The sequence below is a fragment of the Elgaria multicarinata genome, chromosome 16, assembly GCF_023053635.1.
Source record: "Elgaria multicarinata webbii isolate HBS135686 ecotype San Diego chromosome 16, rElgMul1.1.pri, whole genome shotgun sequence".
NCBI lineage: Eukaryota > Metazoa > Chordata > Lepidosauria > Squamata > Anguidae > Elgaria > Elgaria multicarinata.
Window position 1 is genome coordinate 9,100,799 of NC_086186.1, and position 23,703 is coordinate 9,124,501.

General features: G+C 50.0%; 1 protein-coding gene across 1 annotated transcript in view; it reads right to left on the reverse strand.

Annotated features, from left to right (window-relative positions):
- The window catches only part of UNC13C (unc-13 homolog C), a 127,275-nt gene that overhangs the window by 72,712 nt on the left and 30,860 nt on the right, over positions 1-23,703 (reverse strand). The window contains exons 6-9 of the mRNA XM_063142235.1: positions 18,330-18,401; positions 12,024-12,243; positions 10,647-10,874; positions 4,832-4,973 (exon numbers count right to left, since the gene is read on the reverse strand). Coding sequence (XP_062998305.1) covers positions 4,832-4,973; positions 10,647-10,874; positions 12,024-12,243; positions 18,330-18,401 — 662 coding nt within the window. The remainder of the gene's footprint in view (positions 1-4,831; positions 4,974-10,646; positions 10,875-12,023; positions 12,244-18,329; positions 18,402-23,703) is intronic.

Below are 23,703 nucleotides of genomic sequence, written 5' to 3' on the forward strand. Positions count from 1 at the left end.
TTGGCCAGGGGTGGGGTGGAGGGGAAAGGAAACATTCCTCATCCCCCTGTGTGTTCAAATATACTACAATCTTTGGGCTCTCTGGCAAAACTCCAAAGAGCAGTAGTCTGTAAAGGTGCAAGCATCTCCTTTGGGCAGGGTGGAAGGTGTGGTGGGTGGTGGAAAGATGAAGGTGAATCCCAAAGCATCTGCAAAGGCATCCCCCAGGGGAGAGGCTGCCTGTCTCTTCAGTCACATCACCAGAGATGGCTTCGACGACGACGTTTGGCTGACGCCTTCCCAAATTCGCGATTCCCTCCTGCACTGCTGTGGAGGACTGCAACTCCCAAAACGCCTCCCACGGAGACAACAACAGCATACGCGACCTGGTTCTTTGCCTTAGCTTGAGAAGTCGCTTGTAAGGTTGTGTCCTGCTTGTGAGTTCCTGGTCAACAGCTGGTTAGCTGCTGAGTGAACCGAATGCTGGACTAGATGGACCCTTGGTCTGATCCAGCATCAGGGCTCTTCTTCTGATCTTATGTAAGGTTGGTGGCCTGGGTCGAACCAAGGCCCAGTGAAACTGCCCATCATCTTTCTTGCTTGGGGATTCAGCAGAAGGCCAAATGTTCTGTGTGTGTGTCTGTGGGGGGGATGTTTTGCTGTCGGAAACCACAAGGCTGCATGACCTGGTGCTTCTGAGATGCTTCCATCCCGTCCTCGTGAGTCTCAGAGGCCATCTGAATCTTTGGAAGACACACTTTCCGTAACATAGGTTCAGACATAGGAAGAGAACGCAACATTGACGTGGTTTGCAGGATTGTCCTGTCAGAGCCACGTAGAGAGAATCGAGGCAGTCCTCCTATGCTTTGAATGTGAAGAGAGAGGAGAACCCAGGGAGGCAGACTTGGATATGGAAACACTGACGCTGGGACTTCAAGAGAAAAAAAGAAGGGATTCTCTCCATGACCTGGTTGGCACGGGATGACAACCCACTGGTTTAAAAACCATTGGACTGTTGCAGACACACAGGTGCGCTGCCTGCAGAAGTTCACGGCCAGACTGGGAGGATGGAAGAGAGCGACAAACATAGGCCTTGTTCAGAAGACACCTTGAACCATGGCTTTAACCATGGTGACTAAGGCAAAAAGCCTTATTCACTGTGGTTAAAGCCATGGTTTAAAGTGTCTTCTGAACGGGGCCATAGAGATGCACAGGAACTGGGTTTTGACCCAGCCAGCCCACTGGTCCAGGACTGCTCCCTCTGACCGGCAGTGGCTTTCTTCTCACCGGCTCCCTAAGTTCTTTGGGACTTCGCTGTGAATTAGTCCTGAGCCCTTCGGCATACAAAGGAGGCGCTCCACCCCTGAGCTATGCCCCACTCACCCCGCATGACCTGTCGTAAGGGACGGCACTCATTTCCTGGGATCACCCCGTGAGCATGTTGAATTGAGGGGTAATTGTTCCTCAAACTCGTTTGATCATTGAAACCCTGCCATTCCTACACTTTCTGAAAGCAGGAGCTTAATCGGAGGCACATTTACTCAGAGCTGGCAGGTCCCGCTGTGTTCAACGGCGGCTTCCTCTCTTGTAAGTGCACTTAGGGCGGCAGTCGTAGTCTGATCACGCCTATCTCATCTCATTCTTGCTTTCCTTTTATCTATATGAAGCTCTTCCGAACTCGCCTAGGATGAAAGAAGCCGCTCTTCCCATTCATTCAATGGCAGAACTGCCAGAGTGCCAAGAACCGCCGTGAAATGGGTCTCACCATTTTTGTCTCTCTCCCATGGACCGAGTCCAGCTCCGCTCAGCTCCCTTTTGAGTGGGATAATTAGCACACTTCTGATAGATCTACTAATCAGTAGATCTGTCCAGCGCCGCCCCCTCCCCCTACAACACTTCATGGGGCTTTCCAGCCTTCTTTTTTCTTTCCGGAGTGGAGCATGGGCACTAATTAATTCAATGGAACTTCCGTCACCTTATTTTAAATGTTGAAAAGCTGCTCAGGTTGTCCCTATGGCACTCATGTCCTACTTATGAGTTGCCTGTTGGGGTAGCTGGTTGGCCACTGTGTGAACAGAATGCTGGACTAGGTGCTGAACTAGCTTCAGTGCTCTTCTAATGTTTTTGTGGTTCGTCACATCACGGATGGCAGCCAATCAGAGCTGTGCACAGCCAATGTCTGCTGAAAACAAGCAGAACGTGCTTTTCCTGAGCTCAGCCTCGAGGAAGAGGCTGTTTGTGAAAAGGGAACGTGAAACATGTGCTTCTACAGAAGCCCCATTGCTCAATTTAGGGAGACTTCACACCCACCCACACACCCACAAGTTTGCTGTCAAGCATGAGCCAAGCGATCACGAATGGCCCAGAATGAATGTGTTGGCGAAAACAGCAATTCATGGACTTCAGAAGCTCCACTGTTTGTGTTATTTGAGTTAATTAACATTTATTTGCTTATTTTGGAGCGAACAGCCGGCACGGGTGGAAGGCGTTTATTGATGCCAGATGGGAAGTGAGAGACAGTGAGCCAAAAGAGGCATCCGGAGTCGGTGGAACGGAACCACCCAGCCAGAAAACAAAGACAACATTTCAGGTTCCAAATGTGTTGCTCAGAAGTTCAGGTCGGTGGGCGGTTTGCAGGTCACACGCCGCTCAAGCCCTGGAAGCTCGGCCCAGCCAGGGAGGGAGGAAAGCAGGCATTCCGAGAATCCGGGAGCAAAGGAGAAACAGCGAAAGCAGACAGGCTTCCTGCAGGGCTGTCCTAGTGGGCTGGAGGAAAAACCAAGGGAAAAACCTCCATCCCGGAAGAAGCTCAACTATTTATTATTATTTATTTCATTTCTATGCTGTCCCATAGCCGAAGCTCTCTGGGCAATTCACAAAGTAATAAAATAGCACTCTTCAAGTATTTGAAAGGTTGTCATGCAGAGGAGGGCCAGGATCTCTTCTCCATCATCCCAGAGTGCAGGACATGGAATAATGGGCTCAAGTGACAGGAAGCCAGATTCTGGCTGGACATCAGGAAATGCTTCCTGACGGTTAGAGCAGTACGGCAATGGAACCCATGACCTAGGGAGGTGGTGGGCTCTCCCACACTAGAGGCCTTCAAGAAGCAGTAGGACAGCCACCTGTCAGGAATGCGTTAAGGTGTATTCCTGCATCGAGCAGGGGGTTGGACTTGATGGCCTTATAGGCCCCTTCCAACTCTACAATTATATAATTCCATGAAATACAGCATAAAGATACAGCATAGAATACAGGATGAAAATTTAAACACAACATTTAAACAGCTCAAAAGAGTTTTAATAAAATACAAGACATCATATTCCTGAAGCAGGCACAGCTAGATGGCCTCTCTGGGTGCTCACAGACAACCATTAAACACCTGGTTCTCCAAGCTAATTATCAAAAGATAATTAGGGTAAACCAAAGAGTAAATCCAGATCAGAAAATCTGCAGACCAACAGCACCTTGCAGCCACTCACCTCCACGGGGCAGAGAACGACTCCTCCGCTTCCCCAGGAAAGCAAAACCATTCTTCCGAATATGGCCCCAGATGCATAGGAGGAAATCTCTTATTAAAAACATTTTAAATTCTAACTTCCTACAGCAACACTCAGCCACATCATTGAGGGCTTTAAGAGTTCGCCCTCGGTGACCAAAAAAAGGTCTGTCTCATGAATACATTCTGGTTTTCATTATTGCATTTTTATCAATGATGTGACCGAAACCATAAAGAGAGCATTTAGAAAGAAAATAAACCAATACAGAAATCTATGCAACTAAATTAAACGGAACATCCAACAGGCAGATTGTGGCTTTCTCACTGGCATGGAAATCAATGCCGCTAGACAAACTCTAGAGATAGACGCAGTAGCTGAACTTTGAGACCCGCGGCGACGGCTATATGTCAAAGCACCAAGATGTTTCAAATGGACCTATTTTACGTACAATAAAACATTTGGGGGGTTGAGTTCTAACAGCTTAATGAGCCATAACTGGCTAAGGTGTTTTGCTTCAATTTTGTGTTTGTTATTATTTGGTAGCAATATTTATTAAAACGTTTGTATCCCTCTCTATATCATTGGGATTTCAGGGCGGCGTACAGATAAAATCAATTCAAGCAATTTAAAACAATAATTTGCACAGCTAAAAACGTATTAAACCATTAACGAGCTAGTGCAGGTAAAAAAGCCCAGTAAAAACAATTAAAACGATGTGCAACTTTAGGCAAATTTAGCCCTCAAAGCTTTTGATAAAAAGCCACGTTTTAACTTGGTGCTGAAATGAAACCAGCGTCTGCGCCAGTCGCGTCTCCAAGGGGAAGGCATTACCAAAACCGGGGTGCCACAACAGAGAAGGCCCTCTTCCATGTCCCACCATAATGTATGTCTCACACTGGTGGGACGCAGAAGCGGGCTCCTCTGACAGATCTCAAATCTCGGGCAGGCATATTTACACAGATGAAAGAAATCCACAGGGATCAGAGGCAGTCTCACACTTGCTCATGGTAGGAAGCTGCTTGCTCCCAGAAGGCCACACTGCAGAGCCCTGGCCAAGGAAGGAGAGAAGGAAGGAAGGGCTACTTAGGAGGGTCCCTATTCCTGAGCAGACTGAAGAACCCGGCTTCTGGGAGTAGATGCAGGATAACACATCCCTGGTTCTCCTGCACCTGCATCACCTGCCCTGGGAGTTCCCACCCATAAAGATTGTGCTTGTGACTCCAAAGCCAGAAAGTGAGTTGAGTTGATGTCTTTGGGCTTTTCGTAAGACCCGAGTTCCAAGCAAACCCCACCATGAACCCTCAAGGGTGCAGACGACATTAGCGAAGCGAGAAGCTGAACGAAGTACTCACAAATAAAATTTCTCATCCCATGTCGGATTCAGGTTTCCAAAGATGGTCTTTGTTCTCCTTTTGGTTTTGCCCACTTGAACGGTAACATACGGATCGCTGGAACCGGTTTTGTCCTTCGCTTGCAAGCCCTGAGCACAGAGCACTGTAACAGAGATGAAATGAAGTCAGTGTCAGGAGTCAGGTTTTTAAAAAACGTCGTTGGGCCCAGGGGATCGTGGCGCCTCTGGGTAAGGCTCGGTGGTGGAGCACTGGCTTTGCACCCAGAAGATCTCAAGTTCCACCCCGACACCTCCAGTTCAAAGGATGAGGTGGCAGGGGGTGGGGGACCCTCCTCTGCCTGCCAGGGACCCTGGAGAGGAGCTGCCCAGCCAAGCAGACCGTCCTGGGCCAGATGGACCAAGGCGGACTTTGGCTCTGAAGGCAAAAGCAACTTCTGTTGGTCCCTAATATTTTTATAAGCTCCTCCAGAACACAGACGGAGCTGCTTTCAGACAGCTGGATCAGGGCAAAATGCTGGACATCCTTCCACAGCGAACAGAGGGCTGATTCCCAGCTCTCTGAAAGCATTTTAGAATTTGTCAGTGTACCAGGTGGGCTGCCGGCCTCACCTGGAGGAGGAAACGGACAACCTGTGGATACGGAGTATCTGACTCTCTGAGCTTACATCTCAGTGGTGCCGGCTGGCTGGATTTGTGGGGGACGCAGCTGGTTGGCTGCCCTAAACAGGCATAACAGCAGCAACAGAAACCCACTTGCTTCGTTTTCTATCATGAGCTAAGCAGGTGTACACCTTTTTTTTGGTCCTACCAGGAGATTTGTCCAAGTAGAAAAAGATACCAAGTGTGGATCAGATGTTATTATTATTATTATTATTTATTTATATAGCACCATCAATGTACATGGTGCTGTACAGATAACACAGTAAAAAGCAAGACCCTGCCGCATAGGCTTACAATCTGATAAAGTTGTAGTAAACAATGAGGAGGGAAAGAGATGTGTGCTAGAAATAAGCTGGGTCCGATTACAACAACAAGGTTGTACACGTAACGCAGAGAGATGCTATAATACAAAGCAGGAACGAACTGCCTCATTTCATCAAAGCAGGAGATGAAACTGGGTGATTTCAGCCCTGGTTGATCACCCGGCGCCCCCTCAAAACACAGTTCAAGGGCGCACTGAGTTTTGTGTTACTCTAAAGCTTGCATACTTGATTACCATCAGGAAGTGGCCTAATAAAGATGACACCCTCTCACTCCCTTTCCTGCACCTATCATGGCCGGGTCAAGCCAGAGCGACATGGCTTTTTCTACAGGTCAACTTTCTCCCACAGAAACTTTCTCCCACATCTCTCCGGCGAAAGAGCCTCACATTGAACATAAGAAGAGCTCTGAGGCTGGATCAGACCGAGGGTCCATGTAGCCCAGCACTCTGTTCACACACTGGCCAACCAGCCATCGGCCAGGGACCAGCAAGCAGGACACTGCTTTGTGACAAAGAGGCACGTGCCAGGTCTCCGTGTCTGTGGACACAAATCGCCTAAATGCAGCCATTGCCTGCAATGACCATCCTGCGGAATTTGCCGAGCTGACTGCAACCTACAGGGAGAGAGAGGGAGACAGCTAGCTCTCCTCTAGCTGCCTTTCGCAGGGAAAACAGATGTCAGAATTTATGATCGCTAATGTGTGTTTATGCTGCTATAAATACAAACACTTGTCAGTTGTCTCCTCCATTGCAATTCATAACAGCGCAAATCCTTCAGCCGGCATGAAAGCCCAAATCACGCTGGGGCCACTGAAAGCAAGAGGAGCAACAGTCCCCCCGCCCCTCAACCATCAGTAAAGATTTATTTTATTAGTTGGGTCTGTATTATTTAAAGCTCCCAGACAGTAGCATTTAATTAATGTTTTGAACTGTCACTAGCAGGGATAGCCCAGCTCATTAGCTGTCTGCTCCGAGAAATGACGGGATCAGAACGCCCTCCTGCCCCCCCTTGCTGATCTCAAGAATGGGGGCAGGGGGAGGAGAGAGTCTGTGTTGTTTCTCTGCGCTCCCAGCGGGATGCTGTCTGCTTGACGCCACATCATGGGGGAAAAAACGGTTCTAAAACATGCACCCTGGTCACCCGGTTCATCACACGAGCGCTTGAGAAACGGATCTCCTGGGTGGGCAGAGCTCTGCATTGCCTTCCTAACCAGCCCTTCGTCCCGGATTCAAGAGAAGGAAGACAGCCCCAAGAGCGGCAGGCAGGCAGCTGGGCAGCCTTCTGGTTCCTTCTCTGGCCAGAGGCTCCGGATCTGCTCCCGGAGCTTTGCCAGAATAAAGGCCAGGAGACAAAAGGATATTTAGAGCCCCTCCATCGCCTCCGCAGGCTCTTTCCTTGACCTCCTGCACCGCCCTCGGTCTCCAGCCAGCCTCTTGGTGCACAGCACCCCCAAACCATTGGCCGCTTGGCTGTGGCGTTGACACAGCTCTTCTGCGGACCAGCACCGCTTGTCCCTTTGGTTTGGCTTTTTGCTAGTTGCCAGACTGATGTCTGTGACAAGCTACTTCCCATTTGGGAGGGCTTGGTGGGTGTGCAAGGAAGGCATCTCGACAGGGCACCCTGCGAGCAGGAGATGAGAAAAGTCTCTAAAGCCAGAGCTATAAAAAGCAGAGGTTGAGCCCTCCGGGCCTCACGGGAAGCGAAGGCTGCAAGGAAGACCTTGAAGATGAGAATAAGTACCCTACAAGTCGGTCTTCTCTTCCCGAGTCCAGCCGACCATCTGTGCCCTGAGGCCAGTGCTGGCGATCCGTCTCAGCCAGAGTGGGGGGGGCTTCTTTCCCACCCTTCTCCCCGCAAGTCCCTTTACACAGAGGTGCTTCCAGAGACCACCTGACCAAGCTGAGCGGCGGCTTCACCATCCTGCAACATCGACTCACAACTTGCCATCCTAAACGCGTTCCTGTCTCGATACAAGTCTCAACTATCAGATGAGTTTGGCGCTATCCATGCTGTGGGGAGATTTTTTTTAAAAATATACTCATTAACTGCACCCAGCCCAGCAGGTAGCCTTGCCATGGCTCAAAGCATTTCCCCACTCAGTCATGGCTTTTCATGCTGGTGAACCACACCGGGTGCCCCACAGAGGTGTCTGGTGGAACACCCCTGATGGAGATATTGTACCCTCTCAAAGGAAAAAAACTCAGCAACAGGAATTACTTGAGGAGGAACAGCCCACACTAGTCATAGAACCATATAATAGTAGAGTTGGAAGGGTCCTACAAGGCCATCAAGTCCAACCCCCTGCTCAATGCAGGAATCCACCCTAAAGCATCCCTGATAGATGGTTGTCCAGCTGCTTCTTGAATGCCTCTAGTGTGGGAGAGCCCACACCTCCCTAGGTAACTGGTTCCATTGTCGTACTGCTCTAACTGTCAGGAAGTTTTTCCTGATGTCCACCCGGAATCTGGCTTCCTGTCACTTATTCCGTGTCCTGCACTCTGGGAGGATCGAGAAGAGATCCTGGCCCTCCTCTGTGTGACAACCTTTTAAGTATTTGAAGAGTGTCATCATCTCTCCCCTCCATCTTCTCTTCTCCAGGCTAAACATGCCCAGTTGTTTCAGTCTCTAGTTGACATACCTCACATTTTTAAGGGGCTGCATCATGTCCTGGGCTGAGGATACCAAACCTGTCTGAGGCACTTGCTCAGGGAGGAGGCTGCAAAGGGTGCCACAGAGAGGACGGTGAAGAGTCCAGAACGCAAAGCCAGAGGCAGGAGGCCGACGGAGCCAGAGAGACTTGGCGTGGGGAGAAGGAGGCTGAAGGGAGATTGGTCACACTGGGCTGGCTGAGGACAAGCCAAGCAGCCACGGCTTTGAGGAAGAGCCAGGTGTCCACCACTTCCTAGCAGTGCCAGTAGCAGTTCAACAACGGAGCCAATATGCCTAGGGAATTCCCCCTCCTAGGAGACTGGGGGAGGCCTTTCATTATATTAAGACATCCTGTCTTCATGCAGCCAAGCGCCGTGTGGCAACTTCCCAGCTCTGATTCGGTCATTTGTATGGCAGCTGGCAGGGCGCCTACCACGCTGCCAGAGGCGGGGGTGGCAGCAGCAGCTGAGGTGAAGGTGGGGGACAGACGCCACACCCTCCACTCCTGCTCCATTTCCAAAGCTCCACAAGGCCTTTGCTGCTGCTCTGGAGGGATCCAGCAAGGTCTGGGCTAAAGCATCTTATGTAAACATCACTGTATACATGTTAAATCAATTTGGAAATATTGATTAACATTTGCTGGAAAGCAACACAAAGCTGGAAAGGAATTTCAAGCCCTCGCTGACCAACTGCAGCTGGGTTAATGCCAAGGGAGGCTGTGGAACCACGTGGGCCAGAAGGTGTGGCTGCGCACTGGTGCAACACCCGGAGGCATGTCCCTGGATCCCCGGGATGAGCGAGAGGAAAATCACCAAGGACTCTCGCGGCATCTTGAAGGCTAACAGATCTAGCATGGCATAAAAATGCACGGACGTGAGTTTCTGCTGCAACAGATCTGTGAGTCCTTAAGGTGTCCCAAGGCTGTGTGTTTTTCTCTGCTACAGACAAACAAGCCACTGTTTCTGCAGGAGGAAAATTACTGCATGATTCACATTTAGTACCTGAATGTGGAGCAGCACTTCCTGTGACATTAAAACACACACACACGCACGCACACTGTAAAAGGTATTATGAAAGGTAGGATATAAACGCCTTAAATATATACAATCATACTACAAACAGGAGTGAGTTTGATCTGGCTTTATCCAAGGATGTGACACACCTGTCTGCCATAGATTTGAAAGTCAAGTCTGTACACCATGTGCAACATCTAAGATCTTCCCCCGGGTGCCTACTCTGGGGGAGGCTTGGAAGATAGCAACAAGGGAGAGGTGGTGCACCCCACCCCCAATTTTGGAATCCTCTCCCCAACAAAGCCCCACTGGCGCCGACACTGTGATCTTTTTGGCACCAGGTCAAGACTTTTCTCTTTTTCCTGGCATTTAGCAGCATGTAACGAGATTTTAATTGATCCCAGATCGATTTTTACGGTTGGCTGATTGTTCAAAGTTGTTTTTAGATGTATGCTGTCTTTGCATATATTGTCTGTTGTCTGTTTCTATGGTTTTAAATTCTATATATCGGTTTTAATCCCAGACGGAGGAGGCAAGCTGAAACAAACCTAAAATCCGGCCACCTCCAATTTCCCTCTGTGAATTCTGATGCTGAATATTTTCTGAACGTTCCAATGGACAGCTGAACGGTGGCTGAATATCTTATTTTTTCATTTGACCCTATTTAATATCTGACAGCATTTGTCAGATAACATGTCATGCTGTTTAGTATTTTAGATTACCTTGACAATCAACAGCAGATGAGATGTCATCTTTGTATCTGCTGAAAATCTTACCGAGACACGCCAAAGTGTCTAAAGCACACAAATTTCGATATACAATTGCGCAAATTCAAATGTCAAACGAACAGTTTTGCGTTCAAAATGTAAACGCTAAAATCAGGAATTCTAGTAAATGTGCCATTAATTTGATCCCCTCGCTTGCTGGGCTTCAGAGAGGCAAAGAGTTTTTCCCCTCTCGCCTGCAGCCAGTGTAGACCCAGGAAGATCTAGCTATCTTGTTCTCCCGCTCTGAGCACACAAAGAAATCTTCGCTTGTATCAATGCCACCATTTCTGTTCCTAGCCTACAAATGTGGATCGAAAAGGAAAAGAAAAGCAGCACTTTGGCAAGACAGCAGGCACCGGGGTGGGTGGGGGGTGGACAGGGGCAGGAAAATCAAATCTTCTCACCGGTGATGGTAATTTTTGCTGACCATTTGGAGGTCCCATCCAAGACACTTTGCTTGGCCGCCTTTGTGTGCTGAACAAAGTCTTCCTTGGGGATCTGGAACATTTCCTGGATCAATTCAAAGACCTCCGGTCTGTTTTTCTCTCGGATCTTCATTCGTTCTTTCATTGCTGTGATAATATTCTGCGTCTTATCTTCTGCTCCGTGCTTGGTGCTCTTTTCTGCTGCCCCTGAGAAGAAGTAATAATCGTATTAGCAATAACTGAATTTTACATATGATAATTCATGACTATTTTATCGTTTTTATAGGTCTTTACTGCATATTTATTGAATGTTTGCATATTTTTGTGTGGTTTTTATTCTGTACACCGCCTTGAGAGGGGTTTTACCCTTAAAGGTAGCCTAAGAATAAAATAATAATAATAATAATAATAATAATAATGAGGATTAGGAACTGCTGCTCCATGTGTACCCAAGCCTCTTGCTGCTGGTGTACACAGAGGTCATGGGCCTCATCTATACCAAGCAGGATATTCCTCTATGAAAGTGGTATATAAAAGGCAGGAGCCACACTACTGCTTTATAGAGGTATTGAAGTGCACTGACAACTGTTGGGGCCCATTGACACAGACCATATACCGCTTTCATAACGCTATACTCTGCTTGGTGTTGCTCTTGCCTTTTATATACCGCTTTCATAGTGCAATATCCTGCCTGGTGTAGATGAGGCCATGATGTCAGCACTTGCTGAGGCTAGAGACTTCTGCAGAAGAATCCAGAACAGAAGTGAATTCTACTGCAGATCCAGATTCTGAAAACACACACAATGTTCTGGGATGTTTTCACGGGATGCTGACTTTCTCAGCCAGCCTCCATCAACCTGGTTTTGGACTTCAACTACACATCTTGCCATTGTGAGCCTGGTATCTGTCCTCTGGCACGGAGACCCTGTAAGGCCAATGTGCAATTCACAGACAGGAGTGAGGCTGCAATGCTGAGAGAGAGCCCAGGCTGTCGCTTGACAGGTCCTCCTTGCCTTCCGTTTATTACTGGGGCAGATAGGCCAACGGAATCTCCTGAGCTACCAATGGCTACTAGTCCTGATGGCTAAGGGCAACCTCCAGTATCAGAAGCAGTCAGCCTGTATACACTAGTTGCTGGGGAACATGGGTGGGAGGATGCTGTTGCACTGCATCCTGCTTGTGGGTTGCTGGTGAACGGAGTGCTAGACTAGATGGACTCTTGGTCTGATCCAGCAGGGCTCTTCTTATGAGCTACTCCACCCCCGGCTTCCCCCACCCCAGGAGCCCGAGGTCTGTCCCAAAGAGCCCGAAGCAACGGCAAGAAGACAAGGAGCTTCCCGCGTCTAGAAGACTCACTCTGCAAGCAGTCGGCGTTGAGGAGATCTTGGCACTTCTCGTGGCATTTGACCCCACACTCGGTGCACCGCATGCCCTGCCTGGCGATGCCCCAAAGGAGACCCTCGCACTCGTAGCAGTAGGTGGGCGCCGTGGCCGTCCACACTTCAAAATAGTGTGGGGTGGTGGAGGAGATAGGGTAGATGAGGGCCTGCAGGGTCTTCTTGAAGACGTGCATTTTCTGCGGGGAGGACGAAGGAGGGGACGGAAAAACAAATACTCAGAGAGAGAGAGACGGGGAGATGGATAAAGGGGCTGGCCCCTTAAATCACCCCTTCGTGCATATTCGAGCGCCTGGGGCGAAGCTGTGAAGGAACAGTTACAAAACAGTCCCAGGACCAACCCTTCGCCAGCCAAGCTCTTTGTGTGTTCTCACTTTGTCCCCCTCGGAAGAAGGAAACGGAATGCGAAGACAGTGAATCTTTTCAGACAGCGCCGTGCGCCATCTAATATTAATCCTGATGGCAGAAACTGGGGGGAGTTCATTCGGTACTTGGGAGAGATTTATGGGCACCATGAAACACTTATTCAGTCTCTGTGTTCCCCCCACCCCCCGTGCAGCCTACACAGAGCGACGTGGTTTGAAGCACTTCACACGCGCCAGGGGTACGTGCTGCTTTCAGGGGGAGAGGAGGGCACAGAGCCACGCGCAGCCCGTTGCCCGCAGCCATCTCCCTCACTGGTTTGTGGCGGAATGGGGTGGGGGGTGCGCGTGGTCAATTTTCCATCTCGCCTCTGGCCCAGACTACGAGCGAAAATGAAATATCACACACTTTCAAAAACTGGAGAGGCTTTGACCTTTGAAGCGCAAGTCTTCGCAACACCGCCGAGGCCGTAAACGATAATTCCCAAGGAGCAGAAATCAATGCTGAATCCCTCGCTCTTAAAAGAAATAGATGAGCTGACAACCTTCAGACCGGGGGAAGGGGGTTGGGAGGGGGGAATGTGGCCATCCAGATGTTTCGGCCTCCAGCTCTCACGATCCCTCAGTATTGGCTATGTTCGCTGGGGCTGATGGGAATTGTACTCCAGAAGACCTGGAAGGCCACAAGCTGCCTGTCCCTGCTCCATGGCCAAGGGAAGCTCTCCCCTCCCCATGACCCCCAGAGAGAGCCTTTCCCCAGGGGAGGTTGGCGGATTGGAGCCAGCTCTCCCTGGCCCCCTTCGGAGGTGCCTCCCCTGCCTGCCCCCACCCCCAGCACTGCCTCTGCCAGAATAAGAGAACCATTAAGCCACAAGTGATGCCTCTTCTCCCCAAAGCCAAGTAGTCTGTGGGGTCCCTTGCTGGCCTTGGGTCGGGGGTTGATGGAAGGGCTTTCCTTGCTGGCGACCCAGCTGCCTCCTCCTTTTGCTCCAAGCTCTTGAGGGAATATGTGGGGATCGTTTATAGCCTCCCGTTTCCTCCAAGGCATATACATTTCTCCCTCCCACCCCACCCCCCCAGCATCCTCACAACAACCCTGAGAAGGAGGTTAGGTTGAAAGTTGGTGACTGGCTTAAGGTTACTCCGCCAGTGGAGATCTGAACCTGAGTTTCTCCCAGTCCTAGCCCAACACTGCAGCACCCTGGAGCGCAGGGACTCAGTTCCTTGGAGCGGTTCCCAAAAGGATGCCTCCGATGCACAAGGGCAGAGCGCCGGGGGCTACGGGCTGTGTGTGCCTGCCTCTTTTTCTTTCTGCTGGATTTCCTACCGCCCACGCTGACCGGTCTCCTGTGTCACTGGCCACAAACAGATCCTGGCAGCTTTGGCACGGTGTCACGGGCTCGACCCATGCCACGGCGCTTTCCTGCGATAGCAGACAGGCCCCCACCAAGATGTCAGGGGTCGTTTGGGTCAGCTTTAGTCCCTAGATATCAAGACCTAGGAAACTCCGGCAGTTCTGTCTGGGAAACAGCATCACGCAGGCAACCATTCCCCACCCTGATGAGATGGACCCAGGAAAGCATGCCAAGTGGGCAACCGCACGGCTGGTCCGGGTGGCCACGGGCTTCAAGCCGCCTTGCGTGGGGACACAGTCGGCCGCGAGCAACGCCTTTGCTTTCATCCCAAGCTCGGGCTGGATCTGCAAAGTGCTGATTCACACAATCCACTCATTAGCACTGCAGACAGGCTCGTTAGTGCTGACAAACGAGCCCCCAACAGAGCTGCAGATGAACCGCGCCTCTTCAAAACCCTCCTCCTGAGACCCTTGTGGGTGTTGAGGAGGAGTCCTGAGCCAGGAGTTTCCATGGACTCCGCTCACAAAAGGGTCCGCGGCATCGCTCAGGGGGTGTCTGGCGCTTCGTCACTTCGAGCGCTAATTGTGCTCCCTCCGCCCCATGAGCAAAAGCAGACTCTGACAGCACTGCACGGAAAAAAATAAAATAAAAGAGACATCCTTCTATAAATAAATATATAAATATGAAACATGCCCAAGAGATCAGCCATCGCCTAACGGTCCAGAAGAAGTAACGTTCGCAAGAGAGGAATGATGATTTCCCAGGACTTCTTGCCGGAAAAGAGAATGGAAACCTTCAGGGGGATTGCGGCTGTCAAACGTTTTGTAGCGGGGGGTGGCGGGCGAAGCCACGGGTTCCGTGCATGGCAAAGCTATCATGTAAAATTGCTTTTGGAATTTGTTTCCAAGCTAATGTTTACTTCTGCATTATGTAACGTTTAGGAGGGGGATAATTAAAGAGGCTGATTGCTTAAAATATGAAGGCACAATGGTAGACTAAGTGCCAGTTCACAGGATCAACATAGCCCACTGTGGCGGTACCTGCATGCTGATCCAATCTCTCCCTCCCCCCCCCCCCGCACTATCGCGGCTTCTCCTGTTGTCCATCTGGCTTAAACAACCAAGTCCTGAGTTAAAAAACGGGAAATAAACATTCTATTTACAAAAATAGGGAGCAAATAAAGATTAGCCAGAGAAGAAGAACGATCAATATGACTTCTTGCCAAAGAACTGTAGGCCTGACTGCCATCAATAAGCCAGGCGCCCCAGCACCCGGGCAGCATTTGTGCCTAATCACATAAACACAACTCAGGTAGGAGAGAAGGTAGGGCAGGCAGCAAACAATCAGGAAGAGAAGCAAATCAGCAAACTCCAACACAATGACGCTACAGATAAGGGTGGGAGGAAGAGTTTGGGTGGTTAATCTTGTACCGTCTCTTTCTCAGCCCAGGAATTCTCAGCGGCTGAGGTCCTTTCATTGGAAGCTCTCAGTGCAAAATTGGGCAGAAATGCTCAGAAATACAATCTGGCATTTCCAATCCCAATTAAAGATTAAAACTTTCCTCTCAGACATTAAAATAAAACGATTGGCTACATGATTGTGACATCATCACACTCATGGTGTGATCCCTGATTGGTCGGGCTCACTATACAGCAATAAGAAAACCAAAATGCTGCTGATTTAAGGACACTGCTGTTCTTAATTCTTAGGATTCTGTGAAACTCCTCTGGACCTCCTGAAAGGCAGAGGAAATGTGGAGCTCATCCTGTATATGAAACATAAACTGATACTGGACATGGGAGTAAGATCCCCTTTCTGGATCTCCTCCTCTTCCCTCCCCACCAGGGCTGCCAACATGGATGGTGCTTCCATGGAATAGGGGCATGTCTATTCATTGCATGGACCTCAAAAGATTGCCCCCTGCCCCCAGAGTCAGCAAACTCAGCAGCATGGACTTGGACATCATTGTTACACATGGGCCAGCATCCAGGAGGGAACATCCATGACACACATGGGGAGGAGACATGGGAATCTGGAACTGCCCCTTTCCAGCATGTAACTCCTTTGCTGAGGGAACTGCACTGGCTGCCAATTCACTACCAAGCCAGGTTGAAGGTTTTTGTACTTGTGTACAAAGCCCTAAACAACTTGGGACCAGGATCCCTGACAGGGTGCCTTCTCCCCTATCAACCTGCCCGGTCACTGAGGTCATCTGAGGGCCTGCTCCTGGTGGTTCCACATAGATCCATCCTCCGATTGGAGTCCACCAGGGGAAGAGCCTTCAGCGTGGTAGCCCCTTCCTATGGAATTCCCTGCCTCTGGAGGTCAGGCAGACACCAACTTTGTATTCCTTTCGGCGCCTCCTAAAAACGTCATTGTTCCAGGAAGCCTTCCCTTAATGAACAGCCGTGGTTCACTTTGCATTTTGATTTCTTTTAAAAAAAACTATTTTAATGTGTTTTTATTTTGTTTCTATTTTATTTTATAAATAAAATAATAATTTCGCTCCAAAATTTTGAATGGAGAGTGGTATATAAATATTGTAAATAAAATGAAATAAAGAAATAAATCCTTGGGGCTCAGCCACAAAACTGACTTGGCAAAACGCTGACTTCCTACCCAGTTACACAATGCCCTTCATGGGGAGGATAAACAAACAGGCGTTTAGAGCATAGGAAAACGCTACCAAAAAGCAAAATAGTTCCTTAACAGCAACGGAGGACGGGGCTTTCTCTTTCCTCTAAATCAGAATTTCTTCAGCATTTCAATTCTGCAGGAGTCATTTGGAGCCAGGACTTGTTTTTAATGGTCACTTACTGGATTTCAGGTTCTGACACACATTACAGAGGCAGCTTGAGGCGAATGCTGCCCAAAACTCATTACGTGCTGACGGCACGTTTTTGCATTCGCTTCTTTTTGCCTGAGCTGCTGCCGTATCTGCTCTGTGGCTTCTCTGCATGCACCGAGCAGATGCTTTCCTTCAGCTGCTTGCGTCGTCCCCCAAGGTGCCTCTCCTGTGTGGTTACCGCTAATTTAGAAGCCAGTCAGGTGTAAGAGCTGTGTGTGCATTTGGTAACAAGGAAGAAGCCAGTGGTAGAACCCAGGGGCAAATGTGGCGTTCTTCTTTCTCAGCAGTGGCTCAACTCTTATGGAGATCTGCTACAGCTGGGAACAGCCGGATCCTGACCCAACAGGCTGTTTGGCCAGAGACACTACACAAGCCAGTTCTGAACTTTCGACACTCCTAGGAACAACCCTGAATCAGACAAAAAGTCCGTTGCGTCCAGCATATCGTATCCCATAGCTGTCACACCCGTGTCCTGCTTGTGGATTCATGTGGTTCACTGTGTGAACAGAGCGCTGGACTAGATGGACCCTTGGTCTGATCCAGCAGGGCTCCTCTTATGTTCTTAGCAGCCAACCAGAGGACCCAATGGGAAGCCCACAGATAGGACATCAGGGTCATGGGCTTCCCCCAGCCAAACTGGCGGAGTGTGACAATAGAGCCTCCATTGCCACTCACAGCCACATCCTCCACTTGCTGAAAGGACCATTTAGTAGGGGGAGCACCCAGGGAAGGGAAGGATGCAGGGCCATGGGAGGACCCTCCTCACTTCTGAGGCACAGGGCCCATCCGCCAGGCCAGGGGAAAGCTGGCAAGGGGAGAGTCATGGCCACAGTGCCTTGGAGCAAGGGAAGGTGGGAGGGAGAGCAGTGAAAAGAAAAGGTGATTGCAGGGAGAGAAGACGGGGAAAAAGAAGAAAAGGGTTTGGGAAGAGGAGGTTTTCACTAGCATCTGAGCAGGGAGTGAAACAAGGAGCCGACCTGATCTTCAGGGGACAGAATGGGCATGAAGGGCGAGCAGGAGGCGTGGAAGACATAAGAACATCAGAAGAGCCTGGCTGGATCAGACCGAAGGTCCATTTGGCCCAGCACACTGTTCACACAGTGGCCATCCAGCTGTCAACCAGGGACCCACACAGCAGGACACGGTCCAACAGCACCCTCCCACCCATCTGAGCAGCAAACTCTTAGAGCAAAAAGTGCAGAGCCCCCCCCCCCCCCCGTGTGAGCACCCAACAACAGGATGCCAGGAACCACCCGAAAGGACAAAGGGGGTGATGCCGGTGTACAGGGAGGGAGAAATTATTGTCATTCACTGTTGTTCATTTGACATCCAAAGGAACTGCCTGAATATACCCAGGTGTTTGTCTGCATCCCTTAATCCCCCGCTCAGATCTTTATTTAAACAAACCCGTGGTCCCAGCTGCTGCTCCTCCAGCTCCGGGGTGGTGTGGGGGTGGTGTGGGGGTCTCAAGCAACTCCTCCCATTTTCCTAGCAAAGCTCTACAGATATTCTTAATGACAGGGACAACGGAACTGCAGAGAATGTATCTAGGAGAAACAGCACCGCATCCCGCAGAAGGATTTAAATGCTTCTGTCACACTCTCTGCCCTTTCCGTTCGGAAAAACCTCCCACCGCAGTCAGAGCTGAATGAGGAAGCAGGTGCCTTCCCCCCCCCCCCCCTATGGGGACCCTCGCTTACCATCTCCTCATTATTCACAGATGTCCGGATAAGCATGGCCAGCGAGATCCCAGGCTTCCGGGCAGCAAGTGTCTGCACAAGACAAAAACACACCGTCAATAAGTAAGAGGGCAGCGATCATGGGTGCAAAACATGCTGAATTTGGGAGCAGGGAAGGGGCAGTCGAAAGTCACTGGGCAACTCTCTCAAACAGGTACGGATCCATTTCCACGGCGCTGCTGCGTTCTTGCCCGGCACTCCTTGTGCTGCATATGCCCTACTTGTCAGAATCCCTTTGCTAGTTTCAACATTGTTCAATCTAATCTCTAGGACCAGGAAAATCATAGAATCATACAATAGTAGAGCTGGAAAGGGTCTATCAGGCCCTTGAGTCCAACCCCCTGCTCAAGGCAGGAATCCACCTTAAAGCACCCCTGACAAGATGGCTGTCCAGCTGCCTCTTGAATGCCTCTAGTATGAGAGAGCCCACCACCTCCCTAGGTCATGGGCTTCATTGTCGTACTGCTCTAACCGTCAGGAAGTTTTTCTTGATGTCCAGCTAGAATCTGGCTTCCTGTCACTTGAGCCCATTATTCCGTGTCCTGCACTCTGGGATGACTGAGAAAAGATCCTGGCCCTCCTCTGTGACAACCTTTCAAGTACTTGAAGAGTGCTATCATGTCTCCCCCTCAGTCTTCAAATGCTTGAATGGAAACGTGAAGGTTTGCCCGTTGAATACCAAGGAAATGCTGCTAGTCTGCTAGTCTCATCTGCCAAATTCAAGACTTCCACAACTTACTTTTGGCCTCCTTAAAGAGGATCTTTAAGTCTGGAGAGAAGGAGACTGAAGGGAGATATGTTAGCAGTGTTCAGGTACATAAAAGGGTGCCCCAGAGAGGGTGGTCAAGAACTGTTTTCCAAAGCCCCAGAAATTAGGGCCCAAAAATCATGGGTACAAGTTACAGCTACCTAGATTTCGATTAAATATAAAGAAAAACTTCCTGATGGTAAGATCTATACAACAGTGGAACAGTCTGCCTACGGAGGTTGTGGGTTCTCCATCTCTGGAGGTTTTGCAGTGGATTGGACTAGATGATCTTTGTAGTCTCTTCCAGCTCTACAATTCTATGATTCTATGATCCCCTCATTGTCAACGCTATACAAAACATTCTACTTAAGGATATAGAAATTAAGGGTTTTACACACACAACCTGCAACACACAAAAGTCGTCCCTAATCCATTCGAGGGTTCCTCAGCCATGTCTTTCCCCCAGTCCGAACCTGGTCTTCTCATTCTGCGGGAAGTCCTGGGACACCATCTCCCTGCCCTCTCTCGAGCAGAAAACCACTCTCCGTAGGGAGCAGAGTTGTGCAACAGGAAGGCTCTCTCATTGTGCCGCTTCTGCAGCTTCAAGAAGAAATCCACCAAAACACGCTCCTGCTTGTTTGGCCTCTTGCTGTGACCCCAGACTGGAGAACAGTCGGACAGACAGACATGCCTGCAAAGCCCGCTGTTGCTCCGGGGCACTCGCTAAGAGGACCGGAAACCCTGCAGTGCAGGCTGCCCCTGACGGACAGATCTGGCTGCTAGAGATCTTAAGCTGCCTTCATATGAGAAATGCAAACTCTGGTCTTCTTGGTGACATTTTAGAGACGCCTGCTGTATGCACTCTCCAAAACAACAATGCTGTTGTGCCTTTAGGAAACTCGCCCCGCCTTCCGCCCAACACACACACATTCTGATGATGCAGGAGATGGCCTCAAAGATGGGAACAATTAGTGTAGTTCAAACAACCACTGAAAAGGGTGCCTCTAGTCTTGTGCCACTCAAGCTTGAAGGTGGATTCCTGCATTCAGCAGGGGGTTGGACTTGATGGTCTTATAGGCCCCTTCCAAACCCTACTATTCTATGATTGCATGAACCATTTTCATGTGCAGGAAGATTGAAACTGCTCAGAGTCAGAAAGCCACAACAAGCTTTACAGCAGATGAAAGGTTGAAACTCGCATTCCGGGCCAGGGTTCAAAGCGTCTGCTCCCATATAATTGCCACCGTATTAATGATTGCAGCATCATTTTTCAGATCTGTTTTGTCCAAGGCATCAGGGGTGACACTGGAGTCATGCTGGAGCCAGCACCTCTGTAGTAAATGGGTCACAGGCTTTAGAGGGGCTCACCGTGGAGAGAGCTGGAGCCCGGAAGACCCCGTGTGGTTGGAGGGGGCACTGAGGGCATCATTTTAACAAGGCTCAAACTTTCAACCGCTGACATTCTAAGCAAACCGCTCGCGGTCTGTCTCCAGCCTAGGCAATCTTCAATTTCCCCTTGACAATAGTTAAACTTGCACAGGGATGTAATATGATTAACTCCGTGAAACTAATTATGATATAAGAAAGAATCTTCGGCGTGGTCTTATTTGGTTTGCTTCATTATTGCTATACGGCGGTTAATAAATGATTGTCACAAGTTTTTCTTTGCAAACTCTGGGTAATTTAGCTGGCTTGTGACGCTAATTCATAATTAATTTCCTTAGCTAACCATTAATAATGAAATAATTCTGTTTGCTTGTCAGCTTCCATCTTTGTCTTTTATTTCAATAAACGCAGAACATTCATGTAGTGAAATTAAATAGACCAACTTTGGCTTTGAAAAAAAATTGCAGTGGGGAAAAAAAAAGTGCGCGGAGACACAACCATGAGACAGTTTCCAAAACCAAAAATTAATGGCCCAATATTAGTCCTGGAGGCCCAGAATGCTTGTGGTGGTGGTGAGAGCATGTGGTAAAAGCCACAAACGTGGGCTCCACCCCCCACACCAGTGGGATCAGGGATACTTCAGCCACAGCCTGGGTCCAAAATGCGCAGTCTGAGAAGTTCCGCTCAGCCAAGAGAGCTTTAGACTTGTGGTTATTCAACATCACTGTCGTGTTTCTCAGAACACTCCTGCTTTCGATGGGAGGCAAATGACGAGGCTTGCGAAGTAATCCACAAAGCTTTTATTAAGCAACAAACATCTCTTCTACCTGAATAGAGTCTAACCTCTTGGAAACGTCACCCTAGGCAAAACTATGCAAACTAAGTGAGAAAACTGTCTGCTCAAGAAGAATAGGAAGCCACTTCCCAAATGCCTGTAACTTCAGAGAGCCTGGTAAGGAGGCAGGTTCTGGTGTAATCGAACTGACTTTCTCACGCCTTCCTTCCGCCCCGTACGTTTGAGCTTCTGGCGGACCCTAGCATCAGCTAGCTTGTCGGGATGTTCACCTCAGGAAGAAGGCTCATTTCCCACCGAGTGTGTAGGATTTGGCCTTGAGGAGATAAGCTCTGGAGAGCGCTGACTCCCAGCTGGGGAATCGCCCGTGAGAGCTTCCTCCCCCACTGGTACAGGCTGGCTGGTATCTGGCGCTGTCTCTTCTAGTTCTGAATCTGACCTGAAACACCTTCTCCCAAAACAGGGGCAGTAGGGTTAGACATGACAATCACCTTCCCCGATGCCACAAGGCAGTCCCCTTTCAAAACAGGTTTTGGATATGGCACGATTCGGCCATCCAAAGAAGAGAAAGCAGGAATGCCGCGCAAATTCATAATTCCTTGCCTTGGAATACCGATACTGATGAGGGAGCATTCACACCTCCGGGCTTGGTCTCTGGGCCAGGTTGGAGAATTCTCTCCCTCCCACCCAGAGCTGCAGACACTGTGGCAGGCAGGGGGGAGGGGTTCTCCCCCACTCGGGAGCATGCAATGCTGCTACAGCATGTCATAGGAGCCGCTGGTGGAGATATCAAATATTCCACTGTTCCAAGCCATTCTCAGGACCCCAATTCATGCAAGTAATGTCATTTTGTTTCATTATTTGGGGATCTTCAACAAATTGCCCAACTGACCAAAGGCCTATGAGCCATGACTCGGAGGGTCCAGCTCCCAGCATGGCTTTTGTTGACCTTCGGTGACCAAGCGCATGATCTTAAAAGGATCTGCAGGTTCGCTAGTGTCCTCTCTTGTGCAAGCACTGAGTCATTACTGACTCTTGGAGGGACGCCAGCTTTCGCTAACGTTTTCTTGGCAGGCCTTATAGCGGGGTGGTTTGCCGTTGCCTTCCCTGGCCATTATTACCTTTCCCCCAGCTAACTGGGTACTCATTTTACCGACCTCGGGAGGATGGAAGGCTGAGTCTAAAAACAGCCTATTTTCTCTCTGCTTCTGCTCCGGGATCTGGGAGCAGCCGGAACATCTGGGGGAAACAGGAAGGGAAGAGCAGGGCAGCCAGCCGGCTCCCCTCGTTCTGCCCTCTCCATGGCATCCTCGCTTGTCTGCCAGATATTCGTTTAATAATAGGAGATGGAGGAATGTACATAATTATATTTGTATTAAATATTCATCAAGCTTATATGGAAGAAAGGGGGTAACATGCCTCGATCAATAATTAAGGCAGAAGAGAATCATTATCTGCCAGGGCCAGGTGGGGGGCTGTGGGGGGGGAGGAAGGGGGCCAAGGCTGGCTGGGGGGGGGGGAGGAGCAGCTTGGTGAAGGGGGGAGAAGGGGGAGCCTCCTGTTCCTCAGAAACGTGTAGCTGCCCTGGATCCTGCCCTGTCCAGCTGGGCTCTTCTGCCCTGTCCAGCTGGGCTCTTCTGCAAGTGCAGGTCAGCCTCGCAAGCTCTCAGGCCAGCTGCAGATTTGGGGATCTTTGCCTGCAAGCAGATCCTGGCAATGGGAGGGATCCAGCCTGCCTTTTGAGGGGGAACGAGCCAGGGAGGGGAGCACCAGAGACCAAGAATTTTGTACGCAGAGTCTGGTGGGTAGTAAGGAGATTTGTGATCTCCTCTTGCCCCAGAGGACCTCTTCCACCCATGCATGGTGCTGGGCTTGGCGTGTATATTCCACCTGTTCCTGTTCCGCTGCAATGAGGAGGCATTAGGTTTGGAAGGAATGCATGGAAGGGCTCCTCCTTCACACAGTACCCCAGCAGAACACCTCCATGGCCTCAGGAGACAAAACGTCCCCTGGAAAGGCTTAGGCCTCGCGCCAGGCTCAGCATCCCTCTGGCAACCAGATCCGGGAATGACCAGAGGTGAGTGGCGGGCTCTCCTCCTGCCCCCTCTCCAGACAGCTTCTTGGCCTCATCCTGCTGCTGCTCCTGTTGCCAAAGCTGCCCTGGAGAGGTGCTCAGCCTCTGGCCTCGCCCGGCTGACCCCACCTTCACAGGACAGCTGGAATGCTCGCCCCAACACAGCGCCCCCTGGGGCCAGGTACAGGCCTCTTCCTAGGGCCTGGCTTGCCCACCTTTTGGGCCTTCAGTCCTCAAGGCAAGCCTGACACTAGATTATCTCTCCCCAAGAACTTTCCGCAAAAGAACAAAACATCCCAGACCTGTCTTAATGCGCCCGGGCGATCAGGGGAAG